Source organism: Peromyscus maniculatus, chromosome 3, assembly GCF_049852395.1.
Source record: "Peromyscus maniculatus bairdii isolate BWxNUB_F1_BW_parent chromosome 3, HU_Pman_BW_mat_3.1, whole genome shotgun sequence".
In the NCBI taxonomy this organism is placed as follows: Eukaryota; Metazoa; Chordata; class Mammalia; order Rodentia; family Cricetidae; genus Peromyscus; species Peromyscus maniculatus.
In genome coordinates, this window is record NC_134854.1 from 33,549,327 (window position 1) to 33,567,628 (window position 18,302).

At 37.9% G+C, this 18,302-nt stretch overlaps 1 protein-coding gene across 7 annotated transcripts in view; it reads left to right on the forward strand.

Moving 5' to 3' along the window:
* Positions 1 to 18,302, forward strand: part of Cacna2d1 (calcium voltage-gated channel auxiliary subunit alpha2delta 1) — a 432,008-nt gene that overhangs the window by 217,998 nt on the left and 195,708 nt on the right. For all 7 annotated transcript variants that reach the window (XM_076566314.1, XM_076566315.1, XM_076566316.1 and 4 more), the window contains one exon: positions 2,594 to 2,653. In XM_076566314.1, the coding sequence (XP_076422429.1) occupies positions 2,594 to 2,653 (60 nt within the window). The remainder of the gene's footprint in view (positions 1 to 2,593; positions 2,654 to 18,302) is intronic.

An 18,302-nucleotide genomic window follows, 5' to 3' on the forward strand; every position in this document is an offset into this window, starting at 1 on the left:
CTTTGGTTCTGCTTTTCTGGGACTTCAACATCAACTCAGGAGAGGTTATAATGCAAAAGCAGAGCTAAAGAGGACAGTGAGGTATCCTCCTTCAGTAGCTCATATGGGCTAGATGTTTTTTAGTGTTCAATATGGGTTTCATGTTTGCTTCCCCTTCATCCCAGTCCTTGTGATCACCATCAAAAGAATCCTCACATGATACTCAGGGCATAGTGTATATCGTAGACTATAGTAAAGCACTCTCAAGGGGTGAGGGCTGGTAAAGACCAGAGAGATCATTGTGACAGCCTACATTTTAGGCAGCCTTTATACTGTTTCTGCATTTATTTATTTATTTATTTTTTTTGAGACCAGATCTCCCTATATAGTCCATCCTGGCCTCTCTCATACCAATATTCCTTCCTCAGTCTTTCAGAATTCTCTTCTATACTATTTCCTGTCCAAGTGATTATCGGCCCATTGGAAATTAGCTGTTGTTATGGGACAGACCCATATATCCAGCTGTAGTGGGAAGGAATAATGGTATGTCCTTGCTCTTTACTTGAGAGCCCTTGGCTGGATAGGAATGATAAGGTAACAGCTCCATCCACCCTTCTGCAAAATCATAAAGTTACTTAAAATATCAGGAGACTTTATTTTGCAATTCTTTATTTTTCTATTTTGTAACTGAATTCGTTGGTTCTTGCATAATATTGTAGATTACTGTGTGGCATCACAATATTAAAAGGTTGGACAAGCTTTGGACCTTCCAGCTAGTTTAGAATGTCATGTCTCCACTCAAGGCCAGAGACATAGGAACAAGACTCTGTTCCCTTTCTTCTGGCCAGGAATTAGAGTCCTAGAGTTTTACTTCTGTTTTCACAAGCTGCTTATTATGAAGAAGGGGTTCCTCCCCAGTGACTTTCGAGGCTGTTAATACCGAAGCAGGTACACTACAGCCTGTGCTACCCATTCCAGAATTATGTTTTCTTTTTTTGGAAATGAGCTGTTGTTACAGGACATCCACATACATCCAACTGTACAGATGGAGATTGGCTAACAATAAAATATTCACACTTTATTAGATAGGGATTTTATTAGTCTTAGTGCAATTTCCCTATGGCATTCACTGGTAGATTATTGGCTTTTAAAATGTCACTTGACTGGAATGGAAGTTAATTAGAGGCCTGCGATGTCTAGAAGGCATGTCAATTTCTATAAGTAATGACCTTCGGGTCTTCTGTCACTGGAAAGAGCAGCAAGTGAGTGTGCTGGTTATAACCTAGACTTTCTTAAAGTCAGTCTTTGGAACTTTTATGAAACTTGATTAAAGTTTCATTTATTTCTTTATGAATAAAGATATAAGAGTAGTATATTTTTCATGGGTTCCTAATTTTATCTTTCAAGCAGAGAAAATAAAATTTTAGCAACTTTTGTACTTCAACTCCTTAAAATATGTCTTTTTTTTTAGCTCATTTAACTTGCTGTCTTCAGGTTTCTAAAGATTTTCAGACTCTCACAACAAATGTACTATACTTTATAAAATTGTGTGTGTGTGTGTGTGTGTGTGTGTGTGTGTGTGTGTGTGTGTGTGTGTATGCAGGCATCCACATTCCAGATGCTCATGAGGAAATCAAAGGATCAAGGAGCTGAGTCTCTCTTATATTTATTATATATTACATAGTCATTGGTAATACCTCTGTAATAGCTTAGAAAAATGAGCAGTTTATAGTATTAAACTTAAAGGACAGAAACTAACGTGTTAGAGTCAAGAGTGGCCATGGAATGCGTGCATTAGTTCATGTAGACTTGACTCATAGAAAGAGCAAACACCAGAGAATATTTCTTAGAGACTGTAACATAAATTACAAAACCACTAGGTATCTTATAATCTCCTAAAGTCTAATCTGTTATTTGCTTCTTAAGAAGGGAATTTAATACATTTTTATTTATTGTATTTGCTATTAAGTTTGTGCTATTTCTGCCCCTATATTTCAACTTAAAAGTACCCAAGGGAAATAAAGCATCCTCACACTTCCCCCTTACTTCATCATACTACAGGCAAGTGAAATGAAACCATTTCCATATGTGTGCATTCTGAGTTTACAGTATTTCAAATAATCTTTGAAACAGATAAGAATACACTCAGCATATAGGAAATTCTAAACATGCTATTATAAATGTGCCAATTTGGTTACCATATAATCGTTAATATTTCAACGTCATTCTCTTTCTACTGACTGAAATATTTGGTTATATTAAGAAAGAATTATACTCCAGTCAATATATTGTCTTCATTTCATTAAAATATTTTACAAAAGAATTAAAGTTTAAGTCCTTGAAGAAAAGCCCCTGTCCCTGATGAAAACAGGAGAGGTAGGTCAACTCCATGGTATTCAAGAACAGTAGATAATTCATTGTGGTGCCATCAACTTTAGTAGGTCAGATTGCTAACTAATTTAGAATTTATGAATCATAAATAAGCACTATCTATTGCTTTTCATGCCCCGTATTTCATTATAATATCAAAGCTCACGGCTAGTGTGTTACATTATAATTCCGTGTTCCTCTGGTCATGGCAACATGTGTCTAAGATTTATTGTTTCTTTTTCAGCGCCTGGCTATGGAAGCTGAGAAGGTCCAAGCAGCCCACCAGTGGAGGGAGGATTTCGCAGTAAGGACCTTTTTTATAATCACTTCATTTAAGTTGACCACTATTTTTGTTTGCATAGTTTTGATCACATTGCAATATATTCAGTGATGGCTGGAATTTTACAGTGTCATAGGAATTTGATCCCAAACTGCCAAAGTCTATTTTTAGAGTGACCAGGACCAATTAAATTAGTTAGAATATTCCTGGTCATATTTATGTACAAGAAAAGAAAGACAAAATATATTATCTCACATTCTTAAGGACATTTGAAAATATATTAAAGCAGCCTTGAATCATACTCTGTGAATAATATTCATAGTTATTTTGAAAACCACGTTGCATTTGACTGGTTTTGTAAGAAAATACATGTATTTTGTCACTGTCGTGCTGGGTGAAGTGACTGAAGGGGACACGTGAGTATCAAGGGGTTTGGGTTTGCTTTGTTGGAGTTTGCCTTCCCACTGCACTCTGAACTGCTTTTGGAACTGCCAGCTGGCTTTAGATTTCACGTTTTCCCTTTTATTTGATAAGCTTGTTTTGTGTTCTAAGGGATGCTGCGTTAATTATTACACCATTGCAGAAAGCCTCCTTGTAATTACCCATCTACTCTGATAGCCAATGAAAAGTAGATCTGTAGATACCCATCTACTCCTTACCCATCTACTCTGATAGCCAACCTCAACTTGTCAGCTGGAGGTCTTCTGTGACATAGTTGATGCCTGTATTTATAGTGGAGGTGTTTTCAGTCTATGATCACTGATAAACTCCAGACAACTCCTTTTTAGCATAGAATCTTCCCCCAACCCACTGATGCTATTTCAAAAAGGACTAAAGTGTGAGTGCCCAGTTAATGATACTTTCTGAGATCTTGTTCTAAAATGTATTTGATTTAAAATTCAAGAACTTGTATATAAGTAGGTCTAGGATTTAGCATGGAATGCTTTGTTATTGTTATTTTGCATATATATATATATATATATATATATATATATATATATATATATATATATGGAATATGGAAAGGAAACTAGTCTAGATAGCATGTTGGGTTTTTTATAAACTTCCTTGCCTTACACTTCTGATCCTTCTTCTTTATCCACTAATTGGTATCAGACAATCTGTTAAGAAGTGACTCTATTTGACTGTCATCTCATTTGATTTTCACAGTAAATTGATCACACTGACTGAATCGTTGCATCTTACTAGCTATTGGATTTCCCCAGTTGTTTGTCATGGTTATGTTAATAAAGGTCAGCTTGTCACCTGTAATACATGAGATGAAATTGTCAGACATCATAAGCACCGTTAACACTGACAAACATGAGCTTTTGGAACGAGGGGGTTAGAATGCAATTAGTACCGTTGAGATGAGGGAAATAATAGTAAAATTGTGTTTCTTGAATATAGCTTAGAGATAAGTGACCCAAACAAACATCTTTGGTGATTTATGTGGATGGCAAGTTTTCTTCCTGCCCCCCGCCCCCATTTAAAGGTGGCCTGTGACGTGTCATGAACGTAAACTAGGTCCGATTGGTGTAGTATTATTATAGTGCAGTTGCTGTTGATTGAGTTTAAATCTTCAGTAATTAACAACTCCAAGGATATCAGCATCTCACAGTCTCCCTCTGTAATACAGAAATTACACATTTTCTCTTTGAAAAAATATCATTGTTTCAATAAATCATTTGGTAATTTAGGTTATTGTTAAAAAAAATAACAAATTGACATAGGCTTAAACGAATTCCTTCTTTACCATTTTTATTGTATTTAAATAGTAGCTATGTCTTTCTGGACAGTAGATTTTTCCCCCAGATACTTTGTAAATAGTTGAATAATTAACTCATCTATACTAAACATTGTTTTAGTAATGCCTTTTTTCTTCTTTAGAAAAGTGATAGGTGACCATGAACTACAAGACAACATTCAGTGGGTTAGCTTTTGCACATTTACTGCATCTACAACGTCATCAATTGGAAGGCACGCTAGCATTTTGCTTATTTTACTCATTTCCAACAAGACACCAGCTAAATGATAAGGCACTGACAATTTTATACCATACTCCTATTTGTGACATGTCAACTCTTTGTGCATGGAATTGTTACTCCTATTATGTACCATTAATGCCTAGGCCAATGAAGGATCACTGTTCAAAAATATCATTCAGAATAACAAATGTGTTTACAATGATCCAAAAGCCATTACTGAAGCTTATATGGATAGAAAATGAGTCATGTACCTTAGTATTAAATGTTCCTATCAAATAGCATTCACTATGCAGGAGTATTCTTGAACAAACTCTATTCTTAAGTTCCCATTAAGCTACAGTGCACTCAGGACCTGTTTAACATACTGTATTATCCTTAAAAGAGATTCGTAAAGGGAAAGCAAGGCAGAGAGCCCTGTCCATTGATTTTTTTCCCGTACACTCTTCATGCCTGCTGTTCACAAAACACCCTCTCTGTCAGTATTAACATGCTTGAGGGTTGGTGTCCTCTATGTCTTCTATGTGATCAAGTGTCCACAGCCGCTCTCCTCTTTGAAGGTCGTGGTGTGGTAGAACATTGAAACTGTGACAATTTTTATGCCTGGAGACTAGAACCTGATCTAGATTTGCTAAATTTTATATTCAAATCATCAAAATGTAGTAAAGTAGGAGACTGTTCCCCATCTTTTTCTGACAAAGTAGACAGTGCTTGAATTCATAGATATATCAAGCTAACTTAATCCTCTAGATCCAGAATAAGATTCAAATTGATGATTCAGAATCAAACATAACCAACATTAGACCTCTGTTTTGATAAAGCACCCCAAACAGGTACACATTTTGACAGTATTTTAAGCAAACATTTGAAAATGTTTCATTTGAAGTTAACTTCTACATTCCAAAGGCCCTCCCTTTATACTTTATAATCCTTTTATCATTTAAGGTATTTAACTATTTCTACCAGTGCAATAGCTCTTTAATAATTTAACACTAAGGTAATTTAGAAGGCGAGAAGAGCTTCCTAAAAGCTGCATTAACATTTCAAAAAGAAATATAATATTCTGCTTCTTCCCTCAAGTATAAGTTGGCAAGTCTCATTAATATTGCTTAGGCAAAAGCTGATTAGCATTCCCCACTGTGTGAAATAGAAAAATCCCATAAACAGCAAGAACAAAAGGCGAGGCACTGAATGCTGGCAGCAAGAAGGGCTCGTGTAATTCACACTCTCCCTGGGCTCCGCTTCACTCCCCCCTGAGTATACCATCAAGGGAGCAACTGGCCAGACAGCGCTGCTGCTTGGCATGTGCTGCTAATAACATGGGAGGGAGCAAAGGGTTTACACTCCAAATAGATGGAAATTTATATGGCCGTGCGTTTACAGGTTCAAACCAATGTTTGTAAATAAGCCACGTCTACCAGCTGTTGTGCAGGTCTCCAGGAACTATGGGTGTGAAAGAAGGCATGCCATGTCACTTAAGATGAACAAATGATTTGATTAAGGGCAGGTGGGTGGACAGGGAATAAAGCTTGGTAAACTAATTGTTCCGCATGATATAGTTTCTATTATTTCCACCAAACAGATCTTTTCCAATTGCATCTAAAACCTCATTTGATTGCACTGTAACGGCTGGTTAACTAAAGCAATTTTGTTTCCAACTAAGCTGCAATATTAATTGTACTTACACATGTATAAACATAAGGGGTGCCTAATTTGTATTTTAATAACTAGGATCTTTATGTATGGCTTATTAGTGCCAGCTTGTTACTGTGTAGGCTGAGTGGAGATGTCTACAAATTGTCCAGTAAATAAAACATTTGCAAAACCCCTTTAACTTCTGCTACACGGGGAAAATAAATGGGAAGAGGAACATTTTTCTGGTGAAATTGAATGTTATTGAGTCAATCAGGCGAATTTAGTACTTCAAAATAACTTTAATTCTGTAATTGTCAAAAGCATTTTGCCTCATCTTATATTGAAATGTTCTTTTAATATTACAACATTCAAAATTTTGTGTTTGTGTCAGTAAAATTCATAGGCCCAGGCATTCTGTATTATTTCATCTATCCCTATTCATTTCCTGGAATTGCATCATTTTGTTAATCATAGCATAAATGACTTGTGAATGAGAAAACATACTGTGCTTATTTTAATTTTAATGCATAGAGACAAACAGTCTTCTGTGGGACAGACAATTTGGTGTACATGCTGGATAAGAAAGGACTCTGTTTTGTCAATAAAAATTGGAAAATGGCTTGCTGTCTTCCTAAGTGAATAAATGAATTTGATGGATCATCAAAATAATTTCAGCCTGTGATTCAATTGTTTTTCTTAGTTTCTCTCTCTGATTGGTTCACTTGCATATTTAATTTTTGTGGCATTACTGCTACATACAAAACCTTTTTAAATTACTGTTATTTTGATGCTCCTAAAGAATTTTTCCTCATCATAAAAATAGATTTAAAAGAGCCACGGTGCAAAATTAATGTGCCCAAACACTGGGAAAGGAAGCTATTTGGTGAAAAAGAATTGGACTAACTTTTTGTGCTTTAAGCATATATGCTCATGATGAAAGTACAACACACCAGAGTAGTTTATGACAACTGCAAATTTTTAAATTGTTGCTTAATTTGGGTAATAACTCATATCTTGATTCTTATATTGAAAAGGGAAAGCAGCATATTTAACTTTTTATTATCTGGCAAAAAACTATTGCTTATACTCTCAATAAGATTTCCGGGTGTCCACTCTGACCTCACATCTTGTTATTAAAATTAAAGCCTGTTGGAACATTGCATGTTGAGTAGCATATGGCCCTCTGTAAGACACTACCACAGCATATCCTGAGATAATAAAAATTTAGATATTACAGCGGCTGTATGAGATACTTTCCAGCCCTTGCTGTCTATTCAACAAGGGAGGAGAAGTTAGAAGACTGTTCCTCACTGAGGAATGAGACCTGGTCTGCATGCTCCTCACTGAGGAATGAGACCTGGTCTACATGTTCCTCACAATCATTCTGCTGACTCCATGTTCACAGATGGAGATTAAGGAAAGGTAGTCAGTTACTGAAATTTCTAAAATTGCTGCCAGATTTTAAAAATTCCAGCCTCAGGGTGTGCCCCAAATCATCCTTATTGACATTTAAGGAGTCAATTACTTCAGCCAGCCAGTGCCAAATTACAGCTGTCGAAGAAGCATCACTAAGACAGATGTCTCTTTAAGTTCTGCAGTGTAAACTGCATTTTCTTCATTTATGTAGACTACTTATTTAAATTGAGGATTTACTATATTAAGTTTGGACTAAAGAGAAAAAGACGAGGAACATGTATGTAAATGACTGCAAATTCCTTACAATTCATAGTCAGAAGAATTACTTCAGAAACCTATTTATTTCACTTGCTTGTTTAAAAGTTTTCAGCAAGGGATTGCAGATATGAGTCAGTGCATACACCATTTGCCATGCAAACATGAAGACCTACGTGCAGATTTGCACACTCAGGAAAGGCCAGGCAGCTGTGGCAGGTGTTTGATATTACTACCTTCAGCAGGCTGAAGCAAAGGCTCCCTAAGTCAAGAGGTGAGCTAGACTAACTATACCAGCAATATCGGAGTTCAGCTGAGACCCCTTGCCTCAGTGAATAAGGAGAGAGAGAGAGAGTAATCAAATAAGACTGAGTTGTAGCTTTGGGCACCACAGGCATGCCCACATGGGTACCAGCACACACACACACACACACACACACACACACACACACACACACACACACACACACACACACCTTCACAGTTGCAAACATACATGCACACATATACAAACTCATGAACAAAAGGTCAGCAGTGATCATATTTAGGGTGTACTTCGTGCTTTGTGTTCTGGCCTACATAATATTTTCCAAATTTGCTATTGTCGTATCAGTCTAACAGCTACTGCCATTCACATGAAATGAGCATCTCTGAGTAAAACCGTTGATGTTCTCCTGAAAGGATATTGCTGTATTCACTCTCAGACCTTTGCTCATCTCTGCAATTCCCTTATGTCTTTTATTGACCAATATTAGATTTGCTGTTTTATATGTTTTGATAATGCCTGCATGTTTCAATCCATATTCTTTCTCCATGTGTTTTTTCACCACTATAGTGCAGACTTCCTGGGATAAGAAGGTTGGCTAATGCAATACGAAGATAGTCTAGTGAAATCATGACAGATAATAGCCTGCATTTATTTTTATTAAAAAATAATAGCTGTACTATTAGGACATCTGTTTTTACTTGTAAACATTACTGTCAATATTACTGAAGAGATAATGAAAAATTTGTTTGAACTGCACTTTATATGCTGAAATATATTTACTCCCAGCTGGGGCATAGTTATGATCACTGGGCTTTGCGATATGCAAATCTACTTAAAATTTTTGATCTGACACTAATGTGCTCTGCAGTCTTGGAAAAGTAACATTATCTTGAAATATCTATTTCTTTAAGATCTCAGCCCTGCTGTGCTCATCAATACAACTGCATCCTTGAGCTGTGTGCTCATTGCCCCTCTGCTTCTATGACCACCATTTGTCTCACATAGAGAATATTTCTGCTAATTCCAAGTTAGTCTGTGATGATCTCAAGCAGGTTGGCATGGTCCCTTGCTGGGGACTCACCCTCCTATCCAGTACATGCCAGCTTCCACTCCTGATATTTAAACTTGGCCTGTTGAAATTTCTTTAACCTGGAGACAGTGTGAACACTATGCAGTCTTGGATTGAAGGACACTATACCCAACCCTAACTAGTTCCAATGAATAGGGCTTGAAAGTTCATACTTAAATCTGTGTCACAAAGAACCTGAAAAAAATGACTCCATTGTTATTAATTTAAACCTTCTCTCCATGAGAGAAGACTTGATTTTGCAAGGAGCCTTTATTTCTCACTTCATCCCTATCTTTTCCATGCCCTTTGAACTCTTGGGGATATACTTCTTTTCCTTAAGAAACAGTAATGTGAATTTCAATAAGTGAATGCATCAAAAAGATTACTGATAGTTTGTCAGCCCTTAGCCTATATTATCATATTTAGGCTGTCCCATTGAGGGCCTTCTTGCTGTATTTATCTACAGCTTCCAAATTTTGTCATAAATTAAGTTATGTCCATATACCTAGCACTTTGGGAGACTTTGAAGGTGATAATTGTAATATAGGAGCTTCATCTCCTTCATAATTGAAAAAGTCAGGGAGCACACGCTTTCATTTACTGGAACTCTTTAAGGACCAAGTTCTGGAAAAATAACTCTATTCCCAGAGATAATTTTGTATTGAGAATAAATAACATTAGATGCTGGAATGGATTCAATTTGGTGAATTAGAGATATGTTAATGGCTTTGCTAATACTGCTGTGGGAACAGAGGCTGTTCCAGGAGTTAAACACATGGCCTGAAACCTTTTTTCCTTCCTGAAGGGTTTATGCTACTGGGAAACTTGGAGCTTTTAAGTAAAGGTGCCAAGCGTGGGGTTCAGACCCTTGGTGTAGACTCTGGGATGTGGTTCGAGTAGGACTCTGGGACATCAAGTGCTGCCCAAGAGAGTGGTTGCTGATGACTAGGGACTTAGTAAATTGTTAGTGGAAGCAGACTGTCCAGAATGCTGAAGAGCTACTATAAATAATCCAAATGACACTGAGTAGACAGAGCAACCAGAAATTCAACCCTAAGATAGTTCTAAGCAGACAGATATATTAGAGATGTCATGCTTAAATTAAGAAGTTGAGAAACAACTTTGTAATAGTCTAACAGAGTATTCATCTACAGTTTTTTTAAAGTATGCAACTAGACTTTAACACTGGAGTTGATGGCATATGATAATGTTTCAGAACTCTAGGTGAGTGAATGACTGTCCACAGCAAAGTGGAGCATTTAAAGTTAATTCTTCAACCGTCTGATACAGCATGATGAACGGATGTATTCCTGTTTCTGAAGTAAGGTCAATGTATTTATTGACTTACTTACAATTTATTCCATTTATTTTGTTTTTAGTTTCTTTTGTTTTTTGAGACAGGATCTCTTTACACAGCCCTAGCTGTCCTGGACTCCCTGTGTAGAGCAGTCTGGCCTTGCACTCACAGAGATCCACCTGCTCCTGTCTCCAGTGTGCTCAGATTAAAGCCATGCAACACCACACCCAACTTGCCATTTTATTTCTTTTCCGTTGCTTTTAATGTAAAAACTGAGAATCTTTTAATATTAGAAACAAACAAACGCACAAACCAACCACAGAACAAAAACCTGTTGCATCCCGTTGTTTTGCTTTCTGCCTTTCCCTGTCTCCCTGCTGCAGAATTCAGTGAGGTGTGAGGCCTCTCCTGCCTCCTCTTTCCTCCACATATAGGAGAACCTATTTGACCAAACTTCATGTTGTGTCTCCTTTGTAGCTCACTTCCCAAAACCACACCAGCATTTTCTGTTTCATTTCATACTTGGTCTTTGCAGAAACTTGAAATTGCTCTTCCTTTGGACACTTTGTTCTCGGTGTCAGGAACCTCGCTTTCTCGGTGTTACTGTTGTCTCGTCATGCAGTTCCTGTCAATCTTCCTGTAACATCTCTCATCACAGCACTTGTCTGGATTTAGGGTACAGTCCTTGTTCTCTCTTCTTGAGAGCCTATGCTTTCTCCCCAAATAGCTTAGCTGACTTCAGATATAATCCACTGGAACTCTTCTGTGCTCTAGGCTCATTTACAGCCTGCACACTGCTGCTTCCAATGGAATGCCGCACTTGCCTGTCGATATTATAGAGGATCTCCAACTCCTATTACTTCTTTCCCCTAGAGTCTTGATCATCTGTTAGTTTTTAAATATCAACTGATACTTCCTTCCCACCACCCTCAGTTAATATGGATCAAGTTAAAGAGTCATTTGGGTTGGTGAGAGGCACTGGAACTCCGAGGTGAATGAAGTGCTTGCAAGTTCAAGGCCAACCTGGTCTATATTGTGTGGACAGTCATGGTTATATAAAGGAGATACTCTCAGACAAAACAGAACCCAAGCTAAAGTTGAAGCAAACTTGGGCCTTTTGGAACAGTCCTTCAATTCCAGAGCTCACAGGGGCATTAGAAATTCAGGGTCTCCCTCTGACATACAGTGAGTCTAGAACCAGCCTGTGGTAAAGATAAACTCTAAAACAAGCAACAAAATAAAATTAAAAATAAGCAAGATTAAGTGATATAATTAACTACAGAAAGGAACTTGATATCTCCCTAAGTTTTTACAACTGGATAATGTTTCTCTGTTTAATGCTTTTGTCATTTATGTCTCATAGAATACACATAAAAACATCCTAGGTTCTTAGTATTACTTAATGAGTGGAATACAGAAATTGTGGTGAAAGCTTACTTGTTTTGGATAAACCAGTATAACTGCATTTGTCCCATTCTTTATAGTTCACAGATCTCGTTAGGTTACTATGTTATTTCCATGTTGTTATGATTGTCCTTGTTTTCTGTAACCAAATCACCACAGGGGTTCATTTGGAATCTATATTTTGTTGATGGTTTCTACAGGTTTTACCTAGAAAGAATTAAGAGAGAGTTGGTTCTTAAGTCATTTATCACTAACCATGGCCTGGGAACATGGATTAAGTTGTCAAGAATAGCATGTTCTGCTTGGAAACATATAATAAGATTTATTAGTTGCAGAACCAAGGAGCCATTAGTGAAGACACTCTCTGCAAACATGTTGGTAGAAAACAGGTAAGCAAGTTACAGCAAAGCAGAGAAAATTCTGTTGTGGATTTCAGATGCTTTCTGATAAACTCTTAGCTTTGTGGTTGGTGGAAGCCAGTGATCTGCTAAGTTAGTAAATTCTAAAAGGTTTTATCTGAATGTTCAAAGGATGTTAGGTCAGACATAGAGTGAACAGTGGATAACTATCAGGAGTACTGCACATAGTTCAATGTAGGTGATCTGTCGGGACAGTTAGCTCCCCAGTAATGACATGGGGACTCATTCTTAATTATGAAAGCTTGGTTGATAGTTTAAGCTTGTTTCTAACTAGCTCTTTTAACTTAAATTAAAACATTTTTATTAATTTATGTGATTCCATGTGGCTCCTGGCTTGTTACACCATCTACTACATGCCATGCTTCCTCTGCCATTTTTCCCAGCATCCTCTTTGGCTATAAATCTTGCCTAGCTATTGGTTTCAGCTTCTATTAAGCCCATCAGAGTGACATCTTTACAGTGTACAAAAATATTATTTCACAACAGTTCATGATAATTTAGCCCTGAGTCTGCCATACACCAACTCTCTGTGGTCCCCAAATTCTCATCAGTCACTCAATCTTTTAATCTTTAACACAGGCATGGCTTTGTTTTTCTGGAAATCTATATAATTTTATATGCTTTAACAGTACTTTTATGATAGTACCTTTATTGTTGACCTTATTATTATGTTAATTTTATTCTTCATGTTATCAATTTCATTGGATTTTCTCATTAATTATACTGATAACGAAATTGATTAAAAGGTCTACCAAGAGTGTCCAGTTTTATAATATGTGACATGACATTGAATAAAAAAGTACAATTTGTATCAGACCACATTCACAGCTACCCTAAGATATGTGCAACATGTGGGCCACAGGTTGGGCATGCCTGCAATCCTCTTCCAGTTCTTATAGGACTGAGACAGGTTGCGCATTTTGGTTTTGATTTTTAAAAAGCTTTGCTTTTTTTTTTTTTACTGAAAATTTTTGGGACATTTTCAAAGTTGTCTAAGACCAGAACACACGAGACAACTGACAAAGTCAGTAAATGATCAGAATCCATTTTAATAAATGTTTTCTGTGTGTATGCCCTATGCATATGTGTGTTTGCCTGTGTGTACATGCGTGTGGAGTGTGCATGCACAAGCATGTGAAAACATGTTGGGGTCAGAGGTTGATCTCATGTCTTTCTCAATCTCATTCCTCCTTACTTTTAGAGACAGGGTCTCTTCCCTGAACCTTGAGCTCAGTGGTTGGCTGGCTTGCCGACCAGAGAGCTCCAAGGACCCGCCTATCTCTTTGTCCTTTCCCCAACTAACTTTGGGGTTGTAGACCTTTACTGCTGTGCCCAAATTTTATGTGAATGATGGAGAACCTACCTCACATCCTCATACTTGCACTGAAAAATGCTTTACTCACTGAGGTACCAGCCCTCCAAACTATTCATGCTCTTTGAGAATACATGTACAGGTAAACATAGATATTCAATACAGTTCCTTTGGGCTCTTGAAATGTCCTGCAAGAATTCAGCAACTTTACTACTTTTATGAGATTGGAATTCCATTTCCTGATAGTTCACAACCAGTAAAGTCTAATAAATCTCATGTTTCCTCACTTGAGTGTGAAATTCTGAGGTGTTTATGTTCTGAAGGGATTTGGTCCTTGATCAGAAGGAATAATGCTCTTGAAATAAAGAACATTAGTTACTCCCTGGAGAGAATAGATTACAGAATCTAAGTTGTAATAAATCAAAATGTATGATGATGGCTTTACTGCTAAATTATTTTCATAATCTTTGTGGTGAGTGAAAATAACCAAATTGTGTATTTGAGATGACATAAACCTATTTCTTTAGCCAAAAAGGAAATGAAATATCCTGACAGAAAATATCAATGTTTCTTTTCTTTTATTATCAGAGATGTTGATTCTGAGGCTTTCCAGAAGTTTCTTTACTTTAGAGTTTTGTCTGAAATTTATAATGTAATTTTACTAATGCAGTAGCCTTGATCTTAATACCCAAAGTGCCTCCATCTCAGAGCTCTTTTGTTTTCTATGGCAGTGAGTGGCTGTAGAAGACATAGATCATTTAAATCCACAATAGAAAGAATGTCAGTCATGTACCATCTCCACCACAGTTTTGTTTTCATATCTGAATGCACACAAAGAAACGTTTGGAAATTTACATCACCAGATTTTCTGGCATTGGAGCTTAGTGGCCTTCTTGCTGATGGTTCTTTTCTTGGTACTCAAAATGTCAAGGATATTTCATTGATGAGTATGAACTGTCTTGAGTCATACACTGTGACTCAGAGAACAAGCTGCTATGATAAAAGCCAAGGTCTAAATATAAAAAACATTCTCGAGCCCTTTAGAAAGCTTTGCGTACAAAGGATGGAGAGCAGCAATTGTCCTCCAGCCCAGAGATGAAGCTGAGTATGCCAAGGGCTCCCATCTACAGCTGCCTTGAAATTTTCAACAAAGACAAAATTCAAGGCTAGCATTGTACAAATTTAATTCATCACAATATTTTGATTTCACATGTATCAGAAGCCTATTGTGTGGCTTGATGGAAAGTGTGCTTTATTATCTTAGTTCTGTTCCCTGTGTAGTGTTGAAACTATACAATTTTAGCAACTTCCATAGTACATTATAATGTATTTATTCTTTGTCTGATTTGATAGGCTTCAACTGTAGCGTAGTCAGATTGAATTGGAACTCTTGAGAAAGCCAGGCTGGCCTGGAACTCAGGATCATCCTGTTCATCTTCCAAGTGCTGAGATACGAGCACCTGCCACCATGGCCTTGGGGTATTACATTTGAGCAGATATTTGAGGAAAAGCCCAACATATTTTAATTAATGGAAGAAGAAACGCACTCACCTCCTGTGTCAATCCCACTCACTCCCCATCACACCTTACAGAAAATGATAAACCAAACATTATGAACGGTTAATAAGCTGGTTATTACTTGATTATGAATATTAATCATTCTTTTTAAAAATAGCTTTCACGGTAGTATAAAAATGTTAATTCCTCCTGTTTGCATACTTTTTAAGAGATACTTAGTCCATATTGGGAACCCCTCTGTAAGAAGGAAGGTGACAGCATGTTTACTGAATGTGCTGTGAAGGTGGATTACACTGAACTTTACAAAGCACTGATTACTGAGTTGCTTAAAAATTGGTTTGCCATCTTGTTCCTTGGAAAAGAGGGATCTGTAGCAGATCTTTAATTTGGGTGCTGTCAAGCTCTCCTGGTGCTTTATTTGTTAGCAGGCAGTTTGGAAACAAAGGGCTCCCTTCTAGGAAACCTGAGAAGTCAAGTAAATAGACACCAAGAGTAGAAGAAAGTCAACAAAATAAGCAATTTAAGTAGGCAGGAATAGCACTGCCTCTATGCAGATTTATTTGTGAAGGTTCCTGGATCAGAGCAAAAACATGGGAAATTAAGTTGGCTACAGAGTGGACCAAAACCTTTTATTTTAAATACAGCTTAGAATCATGTCATTATATATTATGCTGTTACAGTCTGGCATGTAGTTAATGTTTTTTGAGCTTGTTTATTGTCACCAAATCTCTGATAGAAAATTCCTGTGTTGTTCCAAACCCAGGTAATATTTTTTTTCTAACAATCTTAAAAGTGCTAATGACTCTGTGGATAAAAACCTTAGCTGCACAAGGGTGAGGCCCTGAGTTTGGATCCCCAGCACTCACATAACAACCTGTGTGGTGTGAATTCATGTAAGGCCAGCACCAGGAAAAAGGAGCTAGCAGAACTAGATGAGTCCCAGCAGATCACTGGCCACAAAGGCTTGCCAACTGGTTAGCTCCAGGTTCGGTGAGAGAGAGACCCTGCAAAGATAAGGTGTGTAGATCGAAAGCTCAGTGGTGCTGGGCAGGCACTCTGCTGACTCCTACAGCCTCAGCCCCAAGGAGGCAGCATTGTGGCCCAGAAACTGAAAAGCGGGGCACTCAGAGCTTAATATTCTCAACCTACAGGTGCTTGCTTTGTCCATCAGGAAATTTACACTTCAAATTTTACACAGAGATACCCCCATTATATTAGTAAGTTAAAATGAACATTAATTTGGTCCAGGACTTTGATAATAGGTAGACTGGGGCTCGAGTTTCTTTTTTGTTACTTACTATCTGAGCCATTTTCTTACCTCTTTTGATTGCAGTTTTCCTATTGAACATCTTCTTAGAGTTTGTGATGGATTCTGAATGGGATGGCATATTTCCATACTGCTGCGAGGATTTCCTTCCTTCCTTCGCCCTTTCATGTTGAGAAGACACAAAGGGGCCGCAAGCAGATTCACTGGTTTGCCAGAGTAACTGGGGTGGAGTTTTAGTGGACCATCAAAGGGAAGCCTCCCACACTGCCTCAGGCTACTTCCCGTTATCTTCCCATACTACATTTGGCACATCATCCTCTCTCCACTTTGACGAATTTGAGAAAGCAGTTGTTCAACTGTGCTTCCCCCTAATGTATATCCTGCCATATAATTGGTTTCAACAAGCTTTGTCCGTTCTTGAGACCACTCAGAATTTTTAATATCTATGACTTATTCTTTTCAAAATATGCAGACACCATCAATGAGCTAAGATTAAATGGCAGGAAATAAACTGGACAGATGGGAATTGATGTTTCACAGTTACCTGATCTAGCAGATTCCATTTCTCAATTGCTCTTCATTATTCCTGTCTAATAGGTTTTCTGTAGCCCGATAATAAGTTTCTCAGCAAATGCAGTAAGTCAGATCAAGCCGAATTAAAAAGTAAAAGACCAGGTTTATTCTGAGCAAAGCAACTCCTGGGTGAGTCCTCCAGCCCCCAGAGATGGAGGCGGGGGAAGGAACAGGCGAAAATCACATGGCCAGACTTAAGGGGAGAACTTATATACCCTGTAGGGGTGATGACTGTCTGCCACAAGCTGGGTTTGTGCCCAAGTGTGATATGCTTTTAGGCGGGGTCTTGGGCCGCTGCCAAGAATGCAGAACTGGACTGTTTGGAGCCTTTTCTCTGTTGGAGATTTTCTGAGAGTGGGGTTTGTAGGGAGAGAAATGGGTGTTTTGCAGGGAGTAGCTGGAAGTTCCAGCCTGACACTGTCTGTGATGTGTTTAATACTCAACACCTGGGGTATACGCAATGCTGATTATGTGTGACGGACGATGCATGGGAAGAAGCAGACATTATTTTAAGAATCTCTGTGTAGTTGCTGAGAAAACACCTTTGTCTCCATTATGCTCTTCACTGTGGTTCAGGCTTTGAGTACACAAGGGAACATATTGCTCAAGGAAACAATCTCATGCATCCTTTTCTTCACACAAGAAAAATGATGCTATGGATCATGGTTTCATTTTTCCCATTTTATCAAGAAGCTTAAGCTTAAGGCTATAATTTAAGGCTCAAATATGAAATTATAGATTCTGTAAGAACTATCTTTTTCTCTTTTCTGAGACATTTTATTTTAGTTGTTATTGCTGAAATAGTTACTCTAACTGCCCTGTTTGATCGTGGCTTTGTAGTGTGCTCCAAGAGCAGAACTCTGTACCTTAGAACAATGGTGCTTCGCAGATGCATTGGTTAACTTTCTGTTGCAGTGATAAAGCATCGTGACAGAGACAACTTATAAGACAAAGTGTTTAGTAGAGGCTACAGTTCCAAAGGGTTAGGGGAAGGGTGGAGCAGAGACTTCTGCATGGTGGCAGGAACATCTATGAGCACATCTCAAACAGCAAGCAGGAGGCAGGGAGCACACTGGGAGTGACAAACGCCTTTGGAAACCTCAGAGCTGGCCACCTGTGACATATCCCCTCCAACAAGGCCATACCTCCTAATACTTCCCAAATGGAAAACTTGGTCCTCTGTTGGTAGAACTGTTTGAGAAAGAATAGAAGGTGTGGCCTTGTTGAAATAGGTGTATCTCTGGAGGTGGTGGCT